At 47.2% G+C, this 16833-nt stretch overlaps 1 protein-coding gene across 3 annotated transcripts in view; it reads left to right on the plus strand.

Moving 5' to 3' along the window:
* Nucleotides 1-16833, plus strand: part of MTHFD1 (methylenetetrahydrofolate dehydrogenase, cyclohydrolase and formyltetrahydrofolate synthetase 1) — a 155281-nt gene that overhangs the window by 122213 nt on the left and 16235 nt on the right. For all 3 annotated transcript variants that reach the window (XM_068254245.1, XM_068254243.1, XM_068254244.1), the window contains 4 exons: nt 2622-2663; nt 9357-9457; nt 11220-11397; nt 16396-16503. In XM_068254245.1, the coding sequence (XP_068110346.1) occupies nt 2622-2663; nt 9357-9457; nt 11220-11397; nt 16396-16503 (429 nt within the window). The remainder of the gene's footprint in view (nt 1-2621; nt 2664-9356; nt 9458-11219; nt 11398-16395; nt 16504-16833) is intronic.

Here is a 16833-nt window from a genome sequence, read left to right on the forward strand (position 1 = left end):
AGAAAAGGATTAGATGGCGCTGCACATACAAAGAAATATATAACTTTTATGTCCTGCTGCTATCCTCACAAGTGGGGGGGAGGAGGGGGGGGGGGCATACATATCCCCAATTGAAAGAACCAGACTGTAAAGGAGAGGGAGAGGGGGCAGTGGGAATCGGGGAACTGTATAGAGGAGAGAGGGGACCACTGGACATCAGGAAACTGTATAGGGGAGGAAGGAGGCCACTAGACACCAGGGAACTGTATAAAGGAGGGAGGGCAGCACTAGACACTAGGGAACTGTATAGAGGAGGGAGGGAGGCACTAGGGAACTGTATAGAGGAGGGAAGGGGCCACTAGACATAAGGAAACTGTATAGAAGAGGGAGAGGACCACTAGACACTAGGGAACTGTATAGAAGAGGGAGAGGACCACTAGACACTAGGGAACTGTATAGAGGAGGGAGGGGGCCACTAGACACCAGGAAACTGTATAGAGGAGGAAGGGGGCCACTAGGCACTAGGGAACTGTATAGAGGAGGGAGGGGGCCACTAGACACCAGGAAACTGTATAGAGGAGGAAGGGGGCCACTAGGCACTAGGGAACTGTATAGAGGAGGGAGGGGGCCACTAGACACCAGGAAACTGTATAGAGGAGGAAGGGGGCCACTAGGCACTAGGGAACTGTATAGAGGAGGGAGGGGGCCACTAGACACCAGGAAACTGTATAGAGGAGGAAGGGGGCCACTAGGCACTAGGGAACTGTATAGAGGAGGGAGGGGGCCACTAGACACCAGGAAACTGTATAGAGGAGGAAGGGGGCCACTAGGCACTAGGGAACTGTATAGAGGAGGGAGGGGGCCACTAGACACCAGGAAACTGTATAGAGGAGGAAGGGGGCCACTAGACACCAGGAAACTGTATAGAGGAGGAAGGGGGCCACTAGACACTAGGGAACTGTATAGAGGAGGGAGGGGGCCACTAGACACCAGGAAACTGTATAGAGGAGGAAGGGGGCCACTAGACACCAGGAAACTGTATAGAGGAGGAAGGGGGCCACTAGGCACTAGGGAACTGTATAGAGGAGGGAGGGGGCCACTAGACACCAGGAAACTGTATAGAGGAGGGAGGGGGCCACTAGACACCAGGAAACTGTATAGAGGAGGAAGGGGGCCACTAGACACCAGGAAACTGCATAGAGGAGGGAGAGGGGCCATTAGACACTGGGGAACAATAAAATAATAAAACATTGGAGAAGCACTGGAGTTTGATTAAAAATGCCACTTGTTCTCTATTAAGAGACTTTATCAATCAATATGAGTCAAATAAAATTTACTGAGTAAGGTTCTTCATTAGGTCTCACACCTCATGCACACCACATACATACATACATACATAGAACTACCAGGCTTCCCCTGTAAAAATGTTCCAAATTTGTATTCGGGTATAAGGCCGGGGGGGGGGGGGGGTAACTACAGAGGAGGCCACTGCAACTGCACTCGGGACAGAGCTGTAAGGAGGCCCCAACTGCTACTTCATTCCCTCTGATAAAGGGGTCCAACCTTCAGATCAGGTGTTTTTGTGGCCACACTAGTTATGGGTGTGAAGATTCTGATGGCCACACTTGTTTTATGACCCTTGCTAGGTGGACTCCAAAGCTGTGAGGGTCACCAGAGGTAGTCAAGGGAAAGGGTGTGAGCATTTGGGGAAAATGAGTTGAACTTACCCGGGGCTTCTAATGGTCCCCCGCAGACATCCTGTGCAGCCACTCACCGATGCTCCAGCCCCGCCTCCGGTTCACTTCTGGAATTTCAGACTTTAAAATCTGAAAACCACTACGCCTGCGTTGCTGTGTCCTCGCTCCCGCTGATGTCACCAGGAACGTACTCCACAGGCACAGACCATACTGGGCTTGTGCTATACACTCCTGGTGACATCAGGAGTGTATAGCAGTATTCCTTTAAGGTTCCTTAACCAGCTGAGCGGTCTGGACGAGCTCAGCTCGTCCAACACCGCCAGCGGCTGCCGCTCAGGCCCTGCTGGGCCGATTTTAACGAAATAAAAAGCAGCACACGCAGCCGGCACTTTGCCAGCCGCGTGTGCTGCCTGATCGCCGCCGCTCTGCGGCGATTCGCCGCGAGCAGCGGCGAAAGAGGGCCCCCCTAGCCGCCTGAGCCCAGCGTAGCCGGAACAAAAAGTTCCGGCCAGCGCTAAGGGCTGGATCGGAGGCGGCTGACGTCAGGACGTCGGCTGACGTCGATGACGTCACTCCGCTCGTCGCTATGGCGACGATATAAGCGAAACAAGGAAGGCCGCTCATTGCGGCCTTCCTTGTTTATTCTGGGCGCCGGAGGCGATCGGAAGATCGCCTCCGGAGCGCCCTCTAGTGGGCTTTCATGCAGCCAACTTTCAGTTGGCTGCATGAAATAGTTTTTTTTTTATTTAAAAAAAACCCTCCCGCAGCCACCCTGGCGATTTAATCAGAACGCCAGGGTGGTTAAGTCAAGCTTTATTTGTATATTTGCCAGATGTCAATGACGAGGTTGTTAGTAAGAGGTGAAAAAAAAAATCATTTTGCAGTTGTTGACTGGAATTGCTGGCATGCACCGAATATGTTTGACATTCACAGTCTTTCTTCTAGGTCACGGCTGGGGTTCCTCTACCAAAGGAGTACACTGAAGAGGTGAGCTAATAAGCACGTTTCCTATGAATAGACCAGCAGACGCTTCAGGCATTCGCCTGTGTTCTGCACTGAAAGGCCTTCCAGCTGCTCTGTTGTGTTAGGCCTAAAGCAGGAGCTGTATTCAAATCACTTTCATGTGGGTGAGCGACGAGGTATTAATCATTCCACAGCAGCCTCTGACTCTTTGTTCTGTGTGAAAATGCACTTGTGGCAGCTAAGAGCGTTTAAGGGGTTCACCTCCTGGTGGAAGACTGAAATTATAGGTGTAATTTTACCTGACAATCACTGTCACTGTGCTATTCAGGTGTACATGAGAAAAGGAGCAAACAAAAGCTTGTGTTTTATTGGGCAGCATGGTGGTGTAGTGGATAGCACTCTCGCCTTGCAGCGCTGGGTCCCAGGTTCGAATCCCAGCCAGGGCACTATCTGCACTGAGTTTGTATATTCTCTCCGTGTCTGCATGGGTTTCCTTTGGGTACTCCGGTTACCTCCCAAATACCAAAAACATACAGATAAGTTAATTGGCTTTCACCTAAATTGGCCCTAGACTATAATGGACATATGACTATGGTAGGGATTAGATTGTAAACCCCTCTGAGGAACAGTTAAAGAGACTCTGTAACAAAATGTTCAGCCTTATTTCTTCTATCCTATAAGTTCCTATACCTGTTCTAATGTGGTCGGTGTTACTGCAGCCTTTTCTAGTTGCACAGTGGCTGTATTATCTCTGTTATATGATCTAATCTTCTCTCTTCGGTTGGCTCTGTCGGCTGAGGCTGGAATGTGTGGAATGTGCTGCACTGCTTGTCATTGGCAGAAGCTATACACACCCTCTCCAAGCTCTGCATGAGTCAGAGACTGAGCTACTCTCAAGCCTATCACACTCTAGTTAGAAGCCATGTCTTTTGTTTGTAAACACTGCTTAAAACTGGCAATTACAACCCAGGGTTGCAGCAGAGAGTGGCAGAAACAGCACAGAGGGGCACAGGAGAACATAATGAATAGAATGGTATGCTTTTTATTGTAAGAATTTTATAGTACAGATTCTCTTTAAGCAACCAGCCCTGGCTGACTCCAATGTGCACCCTCCTTACCTCTCCTACTCTGAGCTACTTGGTCAAACACTGTGCATCACTCCTCCGCCCACCATAGCAACAGAACTTGTCACTAGCCTGGAAGCTAGCAACACATTTGTACAGCATCAGGCCCCAAACTGTCACCTGAGGAATTGAGTCCCAATCCTTTTGGGGACAGTAATTAAGTGTGTACTTAAAGTACTCCTGAAGTGAGACGGATAAGGAGGCTGCCATATTTAATTCCTTTTAAACAATACCAGTTGCCTGGCATCAGTAGAGTCTGAATCCCACACCTGAAACAAGCATGTGTCCAATCCAGACTTCAGTCAGAGCATCTGATCTGCTGCATGCTTATTCGGGGTCAGTTGGCTAAAGGCATTAGAGATAACATGTAGATACAGCGTTTTGTGAGTGGCACTCCCTACCATATACTTAGCAGTAGTCAGTGACAAAAAATTGACAGGCAAACAGTAAATCTTCTCACCTTCCTTCCAGTAACCCCTTATGCGTGACTTGCTCAGGCGTGTGCACTTCGGAACAAAATAGAAATGACAGATATTGGAACTGGAAAAATGAAGAGGAAAGAAAACATCCGGGCACCTTCCGTCTTTAAAATCTTTAAAATTTATTGTGCAATGTCCACATCCATCAGGGTTACATACCACGAGTGTGTTCCACGAGTGGTCAATACGGTGGCTGTGAGGTGGAGGTGGGGATGCCGGGCATCAGTGAGGGCTTGCGACGGCCGTTTCGCGTCTTGCTAGACGCTTGGTCACGCTGTGCTCCCGTTGCTCCCGTTGGTCACGGGAGCACAGCGTGACCAAGCGTCTAGCAAGACGCGAAACGGCCGTCGCAAGCCCTCACTGATGCCCGGCATCCCCACCTCCACCTCACAGCCACCGTATTGACCACTCGTGGAACACACTCGTGGTATGTAACCCTGATGGATGTGGACATTGCACAATAAATTTTAAAGACGGAAGGTGCCCGGATGTTTTCTTTCCTCTTCATTTTTCTAAAGGCATTAGAGACACAGGATCAGCAGGGCAGCCATTTACTCTGCATTGTTTAAATGAAATAAATATGGCAGCCTCCATGTCCCTCTCATTTTAGGAGTACTCTAAGTACACACACAGGTGTACATCTCAAATCAGAAATGTTTGAGGCCAATTACTCATTCACAGATTAGCAGAAACTTCAACTTGTTTGCTTTTAGTATAGGCACAGTGTAATAGCTTATACTGTATATTGGGGGTGCGATAACTGTATGTAAAAAGAATATAACATAAAAGAATTGATCAGGGCCTCAGCTGAAGTTATTTAGTGTACCTAAGATAGTACATACTGCTGTATTTATACTTAGCTGGGACTTCCTCCAGCCCTATGTGGACCATCCTTCCCAGCCACGCCATTGTCCTGTGATAGCCTCTGGTAGTTTCTTCAGTTGTGGTACTATTATGCAGGCGCAGAACGATGCCAACCACGGGAGCAGTGGCCAGGCCGCGCATGCACAGAAGAACCTGACTAAAGAAAATACCGGAGGCTACCACGGGACAGCGTAGCGGCCAGGGAGGACGGCGTGGGAGCCCACAGACCACATTAATATGGAGGAAGCCCCAGGTAATTATAAATACAGCAGTATGAACCTTCTCAGGTTCCCTGTAAACTCATTAGCAGTAATCATGAGTACAGCTCGGGGTGGAAAAGACAAGCCAGGAGCAGTAACCCCGAGCTGAACTCATGGTAGCCGCTGGAGGTATATGCAGAGCTATGCGCGCATCGGTCGTTTATCACTCACCTCCCGGGGGATCCCGACGTCGGCCGCCATTCTTCTTCCTCTCCTCCGAGGCTCTGCTTCCCCCTGCTCACTATAGGGTTACAGCGCCACCTAGAGGATGGAGGAAAAACTGCAGCGCTGGATCCCAGGGAGGTGAGTGAGTGCTGAGCTGCTGCAGAACTCCCTAGCAGCATGATTTTTTTTTCCAGGTTTTAGGGTCTGAAAGGGTGCAAAAATTGTACCGCTTTTAGATCCTAAAATCCGTAAATACAGGTAGTCCCCGGTTTACGAACGCCCGACTTACGAACGACCCGCCGATACGAACGCCGCGACCATAGCTCCGCTCCGTCGCAATGACGTCACGCCGCCGGGGACTACCACTTATGCGCCGTTTTAAATGCAGAGTAAGCGCAGCGGAAGGTAAATAGAGGACATCTCACCTGATCCTCGGCGGTAGAAGGTCCCATCGTGGTGCCCGGAAGCTGCACGGCCGTCCTCTTGCTCCGTCCACTGTTCCCCGGCGGCTTCTTATGCATCCCATAATGACGCAATCAGGAGAAGCCCCCTAGTGGCGGCGCCTGCTAATGCGTCATTATGCGACGCATGTGAAGCCGCCGGGGAACAGTGGACGGAGCGAGAGGACGGGCCCCGCAGCTTCCGGGCACCACGATGGGACCTTCTACCGCCGAGGATCAGGTGAAATGTCCTCTATCTACCTTCCGCTGCGCTTACTCTGCACTTAAAACGGGGGCAAAGGTGGCTGTCCCGACTTAAGGACAGATTCAGGTTAAGAACGAGCGGACGGTCCCTATCTTGTTCGTTACCGAGGACTACCTGTAATCATACTGCCATGGGGGTTAAGCACATTTGGTGATAATTACAATGACACTTGGAGATAAAAAAAGAAAGAAAAACACATCATGAGCTTGAAGTGTACCAGAAACGGCTTAACCTACAGATTTGATACTTACCTGGGGCTTCAGTCGCGTCAGTCGGGGTCTTTTGCGCATGCGTGGACCTATCGCGCATGCGCAGAAGACCCCAACTGAACCATTTAACGGGGCTGATTGTGGCTGAACGACAGACGTGAGGACGGCGAGGGACGCATCCATGCTTATGGGGCTTTAGGAAGCCCCGGGTAAGTATCCATTCTTTAGGTTAAAGTGGATCCGAGATAAACTTTTGCTTTTACTCATTGCATAATTGTGTTCCTTTCATATTGTTTATACGGCATTCCTTCAAGCCAAATACTTTTTTTGTTTTGTTTTAATACTCTAATTCCCTATAAACTAAACAAGCCTCGCCCACAGCTTTTCAGAGTGCCTTGGCACTGTAGCAAGGGCTTATGGGAGCTCAGTCTGGGCAGGAGGAGGAGGTTGCCTATGAAATCTCTGGCTAGTAGAGGGGAGGAGGGAGGAGGAGAGGGGACTGAATTTACACACAGGCAAGCTGATAGCATCTCCAGCCCTCAGCCTGTGACAATGTGACAAACAGAACATGGCTGCTGTCATTGTATCACAGGAATAAATAATCATAAACTATTGAAGCTGTTTGCAGCTAGATTTGCTGTGTAAACTATCTAAACTTTAGATAAGCTATGTAGACAAGTTACTTGTTACGGTTAGTTTTTTATCTCGGATCCACTTTAAGCCGTCTCTGGTTTACTTTAAGGTATGCTTTAATCACAAACTGTTTTTCATGCTTATTAGTGACTCAGGATTTGGACAGGCATAACGATGACTCATCCCTATTTGCATGAAATAGTTAGATGACCTTCCTGTGTTTGAGGTTTGACGGGCAAATTCTCTCCATGTCTTTCACTGTCCTCTGACGTGGGGCAGCAGACAGTTTGTGCCGTAGACAGAGAATAATATACAATTTGATATAAAAAAAAAAGGGTTGTGTAATTATCATAATGATGGTTTCTGAGCAGCATCGGAGATGTGCGTTCCACACCACCTGCAGAACTTGGCATCTTCTCTTCACACATACGCAATCGTCTCAAAACTTTCTCCCTCTGAGCTGCTAATTGGTTATAACTGCTCTGTATTCTGTCCTTCTCTTCTGCGCTGCGTTTGGCAAGTAAGGCAGTATCCTTTTCAATGCAGGAACACAGCGACCAGCGATTCCTCCATCTTGTTTTTATGAGGTCACTAGGTATGAGTAAACTACACAGTGGGCAGCACGGTGGCGTAGTGGTTAGCGCTCTCGACTCGCAGCACTGGGTCCCCGGTTCGAATTCCAGCCAGGTTAACATGTGCAAGGAGTTTGTTAGTTCTCCCCGTGTCTACGTGGGTTTCCTCCAGGAACTCCGGTTTTCTCCCACATCCCAAAAACATGCAGATAAATTTATTGGCATCCCTCTCAATTGGCCCTAGACTATGATACATGCACTACACGATACATACATAGACATTTGACTATGGTAGGGAATAGATTGTGAGCCCCTCTGAGGGACAGTTAGTGACAAGACAATATACTCTGTAAAGCGCTGCGTAATATGTCGGCGCTATATAAATAAATAAAACAAGTGCTGGTTTGGCATGAAGGGCTTGCATGCACCATATTGTGACATATAGAGCTCTTCAACAAAACTCCCTACTGTTGGATTGTGCATGTGCCGCGATAAGGACGCCACCAGGAGAGCAGCATACAGGATCCAACTGCTCATAGTATGTCCGGTACAGGTGGTCTGGGCTTAATACGGGATGAATGTCTTCTGGGGGGAACGGAGGATGGAGCCCTGGACTGGATACCATTGTTGATCAGTGTATGTACTGTATTGAACTTTTTTTAAGCTTGGATATCCTATAGGCCCCTTTAAAACTTAATACGCTACATATGTTGCCGCATCCTGAAAAAGCTGCATACCGTCACAGGAGCAGTGATAGCCTATGGGTCTATTACACTGAACGTGGTGCAGCGGGTCCCAGGATGGTAACGCAATGCATACTGGGCAACTTGGGCATATATGCTTAAAGTGAGGCATACTTTCAATGGTGGCGGTGAGACCAAATCACTGATATAATGTGCTGTGCAACTTTTCAGGCACGGTGTGATGCGATCGTTAAAAATCGCAAAGCACCAAGTATAAAAGCAGCCTGGCCAATAATGGTCCAATTTGTAGTGAAGAATCTTCTGAGTAATCGAAAAAAGCATGTTAATACATCGATTAATTCACCATAAGCAAACCAATATTTTCTGCCTATCCATCACAACTGAAAATAAAAATAAAAACGTTTTCCCATTCGAAAAAATTGCCATCTAATGACCGCTTTAAGAATCGTTCACAAAAACCTCAACGGGGTTTATCTTCTACCAATCTGATCACCATTATCTAATTGCTGTAACCAGAACTGGGACAAGGCCCTCCAGCACCCAAGGCTGAGACACCAAAGTGCGCCCCTCCATCCCTGCCACCCCAGCATTCACACGCTGATTGCTATTAGACTAATAGGTGCCCCAGGGCCCACAACCTCCCCAACACCTTAATATCTAGTTATCTGGCTTGCAGTCACTGCCATGTATCCCCTTTTCTTATTTCTTTCTGTTTCAAACACAATTAGGAATGACAGCTAAATGAATTCTGCGCCCCCTCCTACACTGCGCCCTGAGGCTGGAGCCTCTCCAGCCTATGCCTCGGCTCGGCCCTGGCTGTAACGATTGTTTGCTAAAAATGTAAATGTTAAAAACGTTTATTTAATCGTTAGTGGCCACCTTTAGATACCACCTCTGAGGTACAGTTAGTGACAGGATGATGGACTGTGAAGTGCTGCAAAATTTGTCAGGTTTACATCAATAGATGACAAAAATATCTCACTTTCACATTTCTTTCTGCAGAATTTGGAGCTGTTGGAGAAAGGCTGCAGCAACCTTAATAAGCAAATTCAGAATGCCACTTTCTTTGGGGTCCCCGTGGTGGTGGCTGTCAATGCTTTCAAGTAAGGAGACCATGTGTTCAATATACATTACTTGCCTAACACTAACCCCCCACCCCCCTCCCCCAACCTACACCTGAAGGTACCTATACACTACTTTGATTTCCCACCAATATACAGCAGATTCGATCGCTGTGATTTAATCTTCTTTGAAATAGTTAAAGCAAATGTTGACCGGTCAACAGATTTCCATCCAAAATGGATCGATTCGATCAACGCAGCAATACACTCACCTGTCCCGCTGGCGTGAGTCCCCGGGTCCGTGCTGTCCCTCTCTCCAGCTGGCCTTCATTATCTTCTCTTCACTTCCTGTCCCATCCTGTGATAAGGGGAATTTCAAACAGTAGAGCATACTCTACTGTTTGAACATCCCCTTATCACAGGACGGGACAGGAAGTGAAGAGGAGACGGAGAAGAAGACCAGCCGGAGAAAGGGACAGCACGGACCCGGAGACTCGCGCCAGCGGACAGGTAATAGTGCTGCTGGCCAGGGAAGACAAAATGGGGGAGGTGAGGCAGCGGCAGCTCCACAGGTTGTGAATCAATTTCATGCTGAAATAGATTCAAAATCTGTGTGCAGTGTATGGGCAGCCAATAGATCCCTCTCTGATCAGGTTTGATCAAAGAGGGATCTATCGGTTGGTCGATGTGGTGGCAATCGACCAGTGTATGGCTGCCTTAAAGGGGAACTTCAGCCTAAACAAACATACTGTCATTAAGTTACATTAGTTATGTTAATTGAAATAGATAGGTAATATAATCTCTTACCCACCGTGTTTTAAAAGAACAGGCAAATGTTTGTGATTTCATGGCTGCAGTCATCTTTTTCATGGGAACAGCCATCTTTTTAATGGGGGCAGCCATGTTTTTGGTTGAAAGGAGGTGACGGGGAGCATGAGACACAGTTCCAACTGTCTTGTGACCTGATCACTCCTCCCAGCTGTGCGCTAGGCTTCAAATATCAAATAAAAAAACAAACAAATGTGCACCAAAACAGCAGATCGAGAACAATATAAGAAATCCCATCATGCTTTGCACAGCAACAGGGGAAAAATAGGCCCGGGCAGTTTTCTTCTGTGCAGCTAAAAATGAGGCTTGGGTAAGAAAAACAGTTCTGATACGATGAAACTGTTAAAGAAACACCAAGCCTTTTCAGTGCTGCTGAATATATTTTTAGTCTGGAGGTTCACTTTAAAGTTACTGTGTGCTCCATTATATTTATTTTAGTTTCAGTTAATTAAATGTATGCATGTAGGCTTGTTTTAAACATGTATTTTTATTTGCTTATGTTATAAAATTTAATTTAAAAGAAACCTAAACCGACCTGTAAAAAATGAGTTTCACTTCAATGGGGCTTCTACCAGCAGTGCCTGCGCAGCCCTGGCTGTGTGCGTCCTCAATCACACTCCCCATTACCGGGAGCGTCCTGCGCATGCGCAGTAGAGATTTTCTCATAATGCGCAGAAAGCTACCAGCGACGGGAGTGCGATTGAAGGACACGCGCAGCACGGGCCACATTGGTGCAGTGGCCATGGACTGGCTGAATCACCAGAATCGAAGCTGAGGAGCGGCGGGGGTCCAGAGGATCGTTCAGTGACAGCACGGGCACAGAGCTGCTGCAGGGGGCCGGTAGAAGCCCCAGGTAAGAGAAACTCGTTTTTTACAGTTCGGTTTCAGTTCCCTTTAAAAAATAAATAAATAAATGACTCCTGGATATAACAATTGTCTAGTGGGATTCATAGAGATGTCCTTATGTTGCCCACAGAACAGACACACAGGCTGAGCTGGAGCTGGTCTGTCGTCTGGCCAAGGAAGCTGGCGCATTTGATGCTGTGAAGTGCACTCACTGGGCGGACGGAGGGAAGGGCGCTGTAGAGTTGGCTAAGGCCGTCCAGGCGGCATCACGGGCACCCAGCGACTTCAGGTTCCTGTACGATGTGGAGGTAAAGCTTTAACCCTTCTCCATTGGGCAGTGGGTGACTAGTTACAAGACTTTGTACCCACTCAAACTTACAAGGGAACTGAAAGCAGTACTCTGGGATATGTCAAATAAAATATTGTCCTAGTTATATAAACTTTTGTAAATAACCTTTAAATAATTATTTTATAATATGCTTTGGAAGATCGCTAAACATACAATTTCTGCTGCTGAAAACACTGTGGGCCTTATGCAATTAATCAGAATCAGAATCATTTTATTTTGCCAAGTACAACGGGGGTTGTACCCGGAATTATTTTTGGCACATCCATGGTCGGTGATGGTACAAAACACATGCACAATGGTTAAAAACATACAATCAGGTACAGCATAGTACATAGTAAGCATATACAGTGGGTTGCAAAAGTATTCGGCCCCCTTGAAGTTTTCCACATTTTGTCATATTACTGCCACACACATGCATCAATTGTATTGGAATTCCACGTGAAAGACCAATACAAAGTGGTGTACATGTGAGAAGTGGCACGAAAATCATACAGGATTCCAAACATTTTTTACAAATAAATAACCGCAAAGTGGTGTGTGCATAATTATTCCGCCCCCTTTGATCTGAGTGCAGTCAGTTGCCTGTAGACATTGCCTGATGAGTGCTAATGACTAAATAGAGTGCACCTGTGTGTAATCTAATGTCAGTACAAATACGGCTGCTCTGTGAGGGCCTCAGAGGTTGTCTAAGAGAATATTGGGAGCAACAACATCGTGAAGTCCAAAGAACACACAAGACAGGTCAGGGATCAATTTATTGAAAATTTTAAAGCAGGCTTAGGCTACAAAAAGATTTCCAAAGCCTTGAACATTCCACGGAGCACTGTTCAAGAGATCATTCAGAAATGGAAGGAGTATGGCACAACTGTAAACCTACCAAGACAAGGCCATCCACCTAAACTCACAGGCCGAACAAGGAGAGCGCTGATCAGAAATGCAGTCAAAAGGCCCATGGTGACTCTGGACGAGCTGCAGAGATCTACAGCTCAGGTGGGAGAGAGACTCTGTCCATAGGACAACTATTAGTCATGCACTGTACAAAGTTGGACTTTATGGAAGAGTGGCAAGAAGAAAGGCATTGTTGACAGAAAGCATAAGAAGTCCCATTTGCAGTTTGCCACAAGCCATGTGGGGGACACCGCAAACATGTGGAAGAAGGTGCTCTGGTCAGATGAGACCAAAATGGAACTTTTTGGCCAAAATGCAAAACGCTATGTGTAGCGGAAAACTAACACTGCACATCACTCTGAACACACCATCCCCACTGTCAAATATCGTGGTAGCAGCATCATGCTCGGGGGGTGCATCTCTTCAGCAGGGACAGGGAAGCTGATCAGAGTTGATGGGAAGAAGGATGGAGCCAAATACTGGGCAATCTTGGAAGAAAACCTCTTGGAGTCTGAAAAAGACTTGAGACTGGGGCGGAGGTTCACCTTCCAGCAGGACAATGACCCTAAACATAAAGCCAGGGCAACAATGGAATGGTTTAAAACAAAACATATATATGTGTTAGAATGGCCCAGTCAAAGTCCAGATCTAAATCCAATCGAGAATCTGTGGCAAGATCTGAAAACTGCTGTTCACAAACGCTGTCCATCTAATCTGACTGAGCTGGAGCTGTTTTGCAAAGAAGAATGGGCAAGGATTTCAGTTTCTAGATGTGCAAAGCTGGTAGAGACATACCCCAAAAGACTGGCAGCTGTAATTGCAGCAAAAGGTGGTTCTACAAAGTATTGACTCAGGGGGCCGAATAATTACACACGCCCCACTTTGCAGTTATTGATTTGTAAAAAATGTTTGGAATCATGTATGATTTTCGTTCCACTTCTCACATGTACACCACTTTGTATTGGTATTTCACGTGAAATTCCAATAAAATTGATTAATGTTTGTGGCAGTAATGTGACAAAATTTGGAAAACTTCAAGGGGGCCGAATACTTTTGCAACCCACTGTACATATCTATATACAGCACATGACTCTAGTGAAGGACACGTGGGGAGGTCTGGAGTGCTATGTGAGGGGAGCAGCCACATCTACCGGCGACGCTTGCTCTGCAGCATTTACAGATCAGACAGATAATCAGTCCAAACCCCTGTGTGCCCAGCCGACCTGTGGGGATCACTGAGGGGGGGGGGGGGGGGGGCTTAGCATAGCTCTGGCTCCCCCCGATCTGAGTCAGTCAGGTCCAAAAATCCGTTTGGATAGTTGTTGCAGGCAGAGGGGACCTCGTGCTCCTGGCAGCTGAAGCACACAGAGCCAGGTCTGGTGGAGAAAGAACCAAGCCCTCCAGGGCCCATGGGGATCTAGGGCTGCTGTGTGTAGCGGCTGCGGCCATGACTCTCAGTGGCCATGAGGGAGCAGGACAGGGAAGGCAGCAGTTGCAGAACGAAAGGATCCTCCGGCCTTGGTGGATGAGGCCTGCCATGGCGTGTCCCACGTGCAGTGAGAGGCTGGGAGTGGCAGCGGAGGACCAGCTGTGACTTCCCTCTGTGCGGCGACCTGGATCCGCTGGCAGCGCCTGCTGGCTGTGAGCGGTGGGGGAACAGCTGTGAGTTCCCTCCTTGCGGCGTCCGGGTCTCCATGGCAGCAGCTGTGAGTGGTGGCAGGGGAACGGCTGTGGACTCCTCCATGCGACGTCCTGGTTTCTACTGCGGCAGCTTCCATCAACACATAGGAGGCCTCTCCGCTGGGAGCCATCCTGGATGACGAGCTGCGGTGCCGTGGTGGGATCGGCACAGGTGGTGACGCTGATGGTCTGGAGGCAGCAGCGGCAGATCAGCGAAGCTCCGTGCTGCCTCTCCATGCCTGCGCACTGCACGTGGGACCCGAACAGCTATTCCTCACGCCGACCTGCAGACTGCGATCCGTGGCTGGTGCGGAGCAGGACCAGTAGTGCCCATGTCCTCCGCCTCTTACCTCAGCAAGAAGTGGAGCTCAGAGGTGAGTGGAGGAAGAGATTATATCTAAAAAAGCAATCTCCGAGTCCGGCGCCATCTGACAATTAACTTTTTCACCTGAGTTTTCTCCTAGGAGACAATTTTTCCAAATCTTTTTAAAATAGATTTTCAGCATTTTGTAATCGAAAAATAACCAAAAAGGTAGGTGAAAAGGTACTATCAAAATTATTTTTAGTATTTTCTTGCTTGCGGGTGGCTTAAAGGGACACTTACGGCTAGAAAAAAAATGAGTTTTACTAACCTGGGGCTTTCACCAGCCTCCTGCAGCTCTCCGGTGCCCACACAGTCTCGCTTGGATTCTCCTGGCCCCTCTGACAGCTACTTCCGTTTCTGGCGACAGGCCTGGGAACACGAGTGATTCTTCACGTTCCTGGCCTCAATAGCGCCCTCTATACTGCTATTGCGGCCAGGAACGCAAAGAATCACTCGCGTTCCCAGGTCTGTCGGCACCTGTCGCTGAAAACGGAAGTAGCTGCCAGCGGGGCCAGGAGGATCCGAGCGAGACTGTGTGGGCACCGGACAGCTGCAGGGGGCTGGTGGAAGCCCCATAAAACTTTTTTTTTTTTTCTAGCCTTAAGTGACCCTTTAAAATGAATTTTTTTTGGCAAGTTTTAAAATACTACCTAGGAGAAAAAGTTAAATGCATATGGGCCCGAGTGCTTTGGGACGAGTAAAACGTACTTTCAGAAACCTTCTTACATCTCTTATGTTAAAGCCCCTTTCTATGTCCAAATGTTTTCCTATATCTGTGGGCACTTAGTCACAGAGCTTGCATTTGTTAGTGTACAAGACTCTTGATTGGCTGATGTCAGCTGAATCACTTTTAAAGTGTCTGGAACCTAGACTCAAGCCAATTCCTGCAGGACAGACCGACATTGCTATAGGCAGCAATCTCAGCAGAGAGATTCAGTCTGTGCCTGCCTCTTAGCCAGTCTTAATAGCAGGATGCATTCCACAAGAAGTAGACTCTACTTCCAGGGAGCCTAAAAGCAAGCTCTGGTCATAAAAAAAAAATCCTGTCTTAAAATTTTAATGATATCTACAAAAACCTCCATTTAATACAAAAATGTAACATTTATACATTTGGATTACTAAGCTATAAAATGGGCTATTTAGGTATCTGCCTGGAGATGGGATTTAACAATGAGCGGATTTTTGCCTAGGTAATCCATTTATTGTGTTTGAAGGTTGTCTGACCTAAGGCAAAGCTACCTGAGGTAAACACAGAGGTAGATTCATACTGGATCCAAAATACACCTGTGCAATGTCCGTTCCTTGTGCTTCCCGGTCTCCATAATCACTCCTTGAAAATTTTGACTTTTGCCTAAAGACAAATTTTGAGACAGGAAGAGGCAGGCTTGCTGCAGTGTTCCCTCCAATCACCCTCCCATTGCCTCCTCTTAAGGGGAGTGAAAAGGGGTGGGGAAGGGGAGGGTGAGAAGAGGAAATCATGCAGCAAGCCTGCCTCCTCCTTTTTGAAAATTTTACTTTAGCCAAAAGACACATTTTCCAAGGAGTGATTAACTGGATTGGGAAAACGAGGAAAGGAATGGACTTTGCACAGAGGTATGTGAACCCAGCATGAACACTAGTGCTTACCTTGTTTAACTTTGGTCAATCGTGCTTTAAAGGACTTGTCAGCCATAAAATGCTGCCCCCCTGATGTACTTCCTCCAGCCCCTTGCAGCCGTCATGTCCCATGCGCACCCAGGTAAGTATATCAGGGCAGGGCAGCATTTTATTACTGACCACTCCTTTAAAGATAACACTCTTGTCCTTGCAGCTGTAATGCAAATAATCAGTATCTTTGCTTATCTCCTGACTCATGCAAATATAAAAAATGACAGCAACCCTCTGGAAGAGCTCCTCAATAATGGGCAAGCACTTTGAGTCCGACAGGAGAAAAGCGCTATACAAAAAAAGGAATTATTATTATTTCTTTGACCCTGTTGATGATCCATGCTGAGTCAAATTAATGTGTTTCTTATTTCTGCCTAGCTCCCTATCGCTGATAAAATCAGGATCATTGCGCAGAAGATATACGGAGCAGATGACATTGAACTGCTTCCTGATGCACAGAAAAAGGTTGACTTGTACACGAAACAGGTGAGCTAGAACAAGGTTTCTCATCATACTGGTAATTAAAGTTTCTACCACTTTATGAAAGACTGTCCACTTGCTGTTGTGGGTAACATCATTCCAAGTACCTCTTGCTTATTACTGTTTGTTAGGAATATTCCATAGTTGTGTATACTTGGGTTTATTCTGTTAATGACCAGCAATACATGACTTTTTTTTTTAACTCTAAAATGTTGCAATTAATCCATTATTGTAAGTTTTTAAAGTTTCCTCTGGAAGCATACGTGTTATTTGGCCCATCAGTTGGGAGCAGGTTGAACAGAATTGAAGGCTCACCCTGCTGTTGCTAAAATACTG

Source organism: Hyperolius riggenbachi, chromosome 9 (assembly GCF_040937935.1).
Source record: "Hyperolius riggenbachi isolate aHypRig1 chromosome 9, aHypRig1.pri, whole genome shotgun sequence".
Lineage (NCBI taxonomy): Eukaryota > Metazoa > Chordata > Amphibia > Anura > Hyperoliidae > Hyperolius > Hyperolius riggenbachi.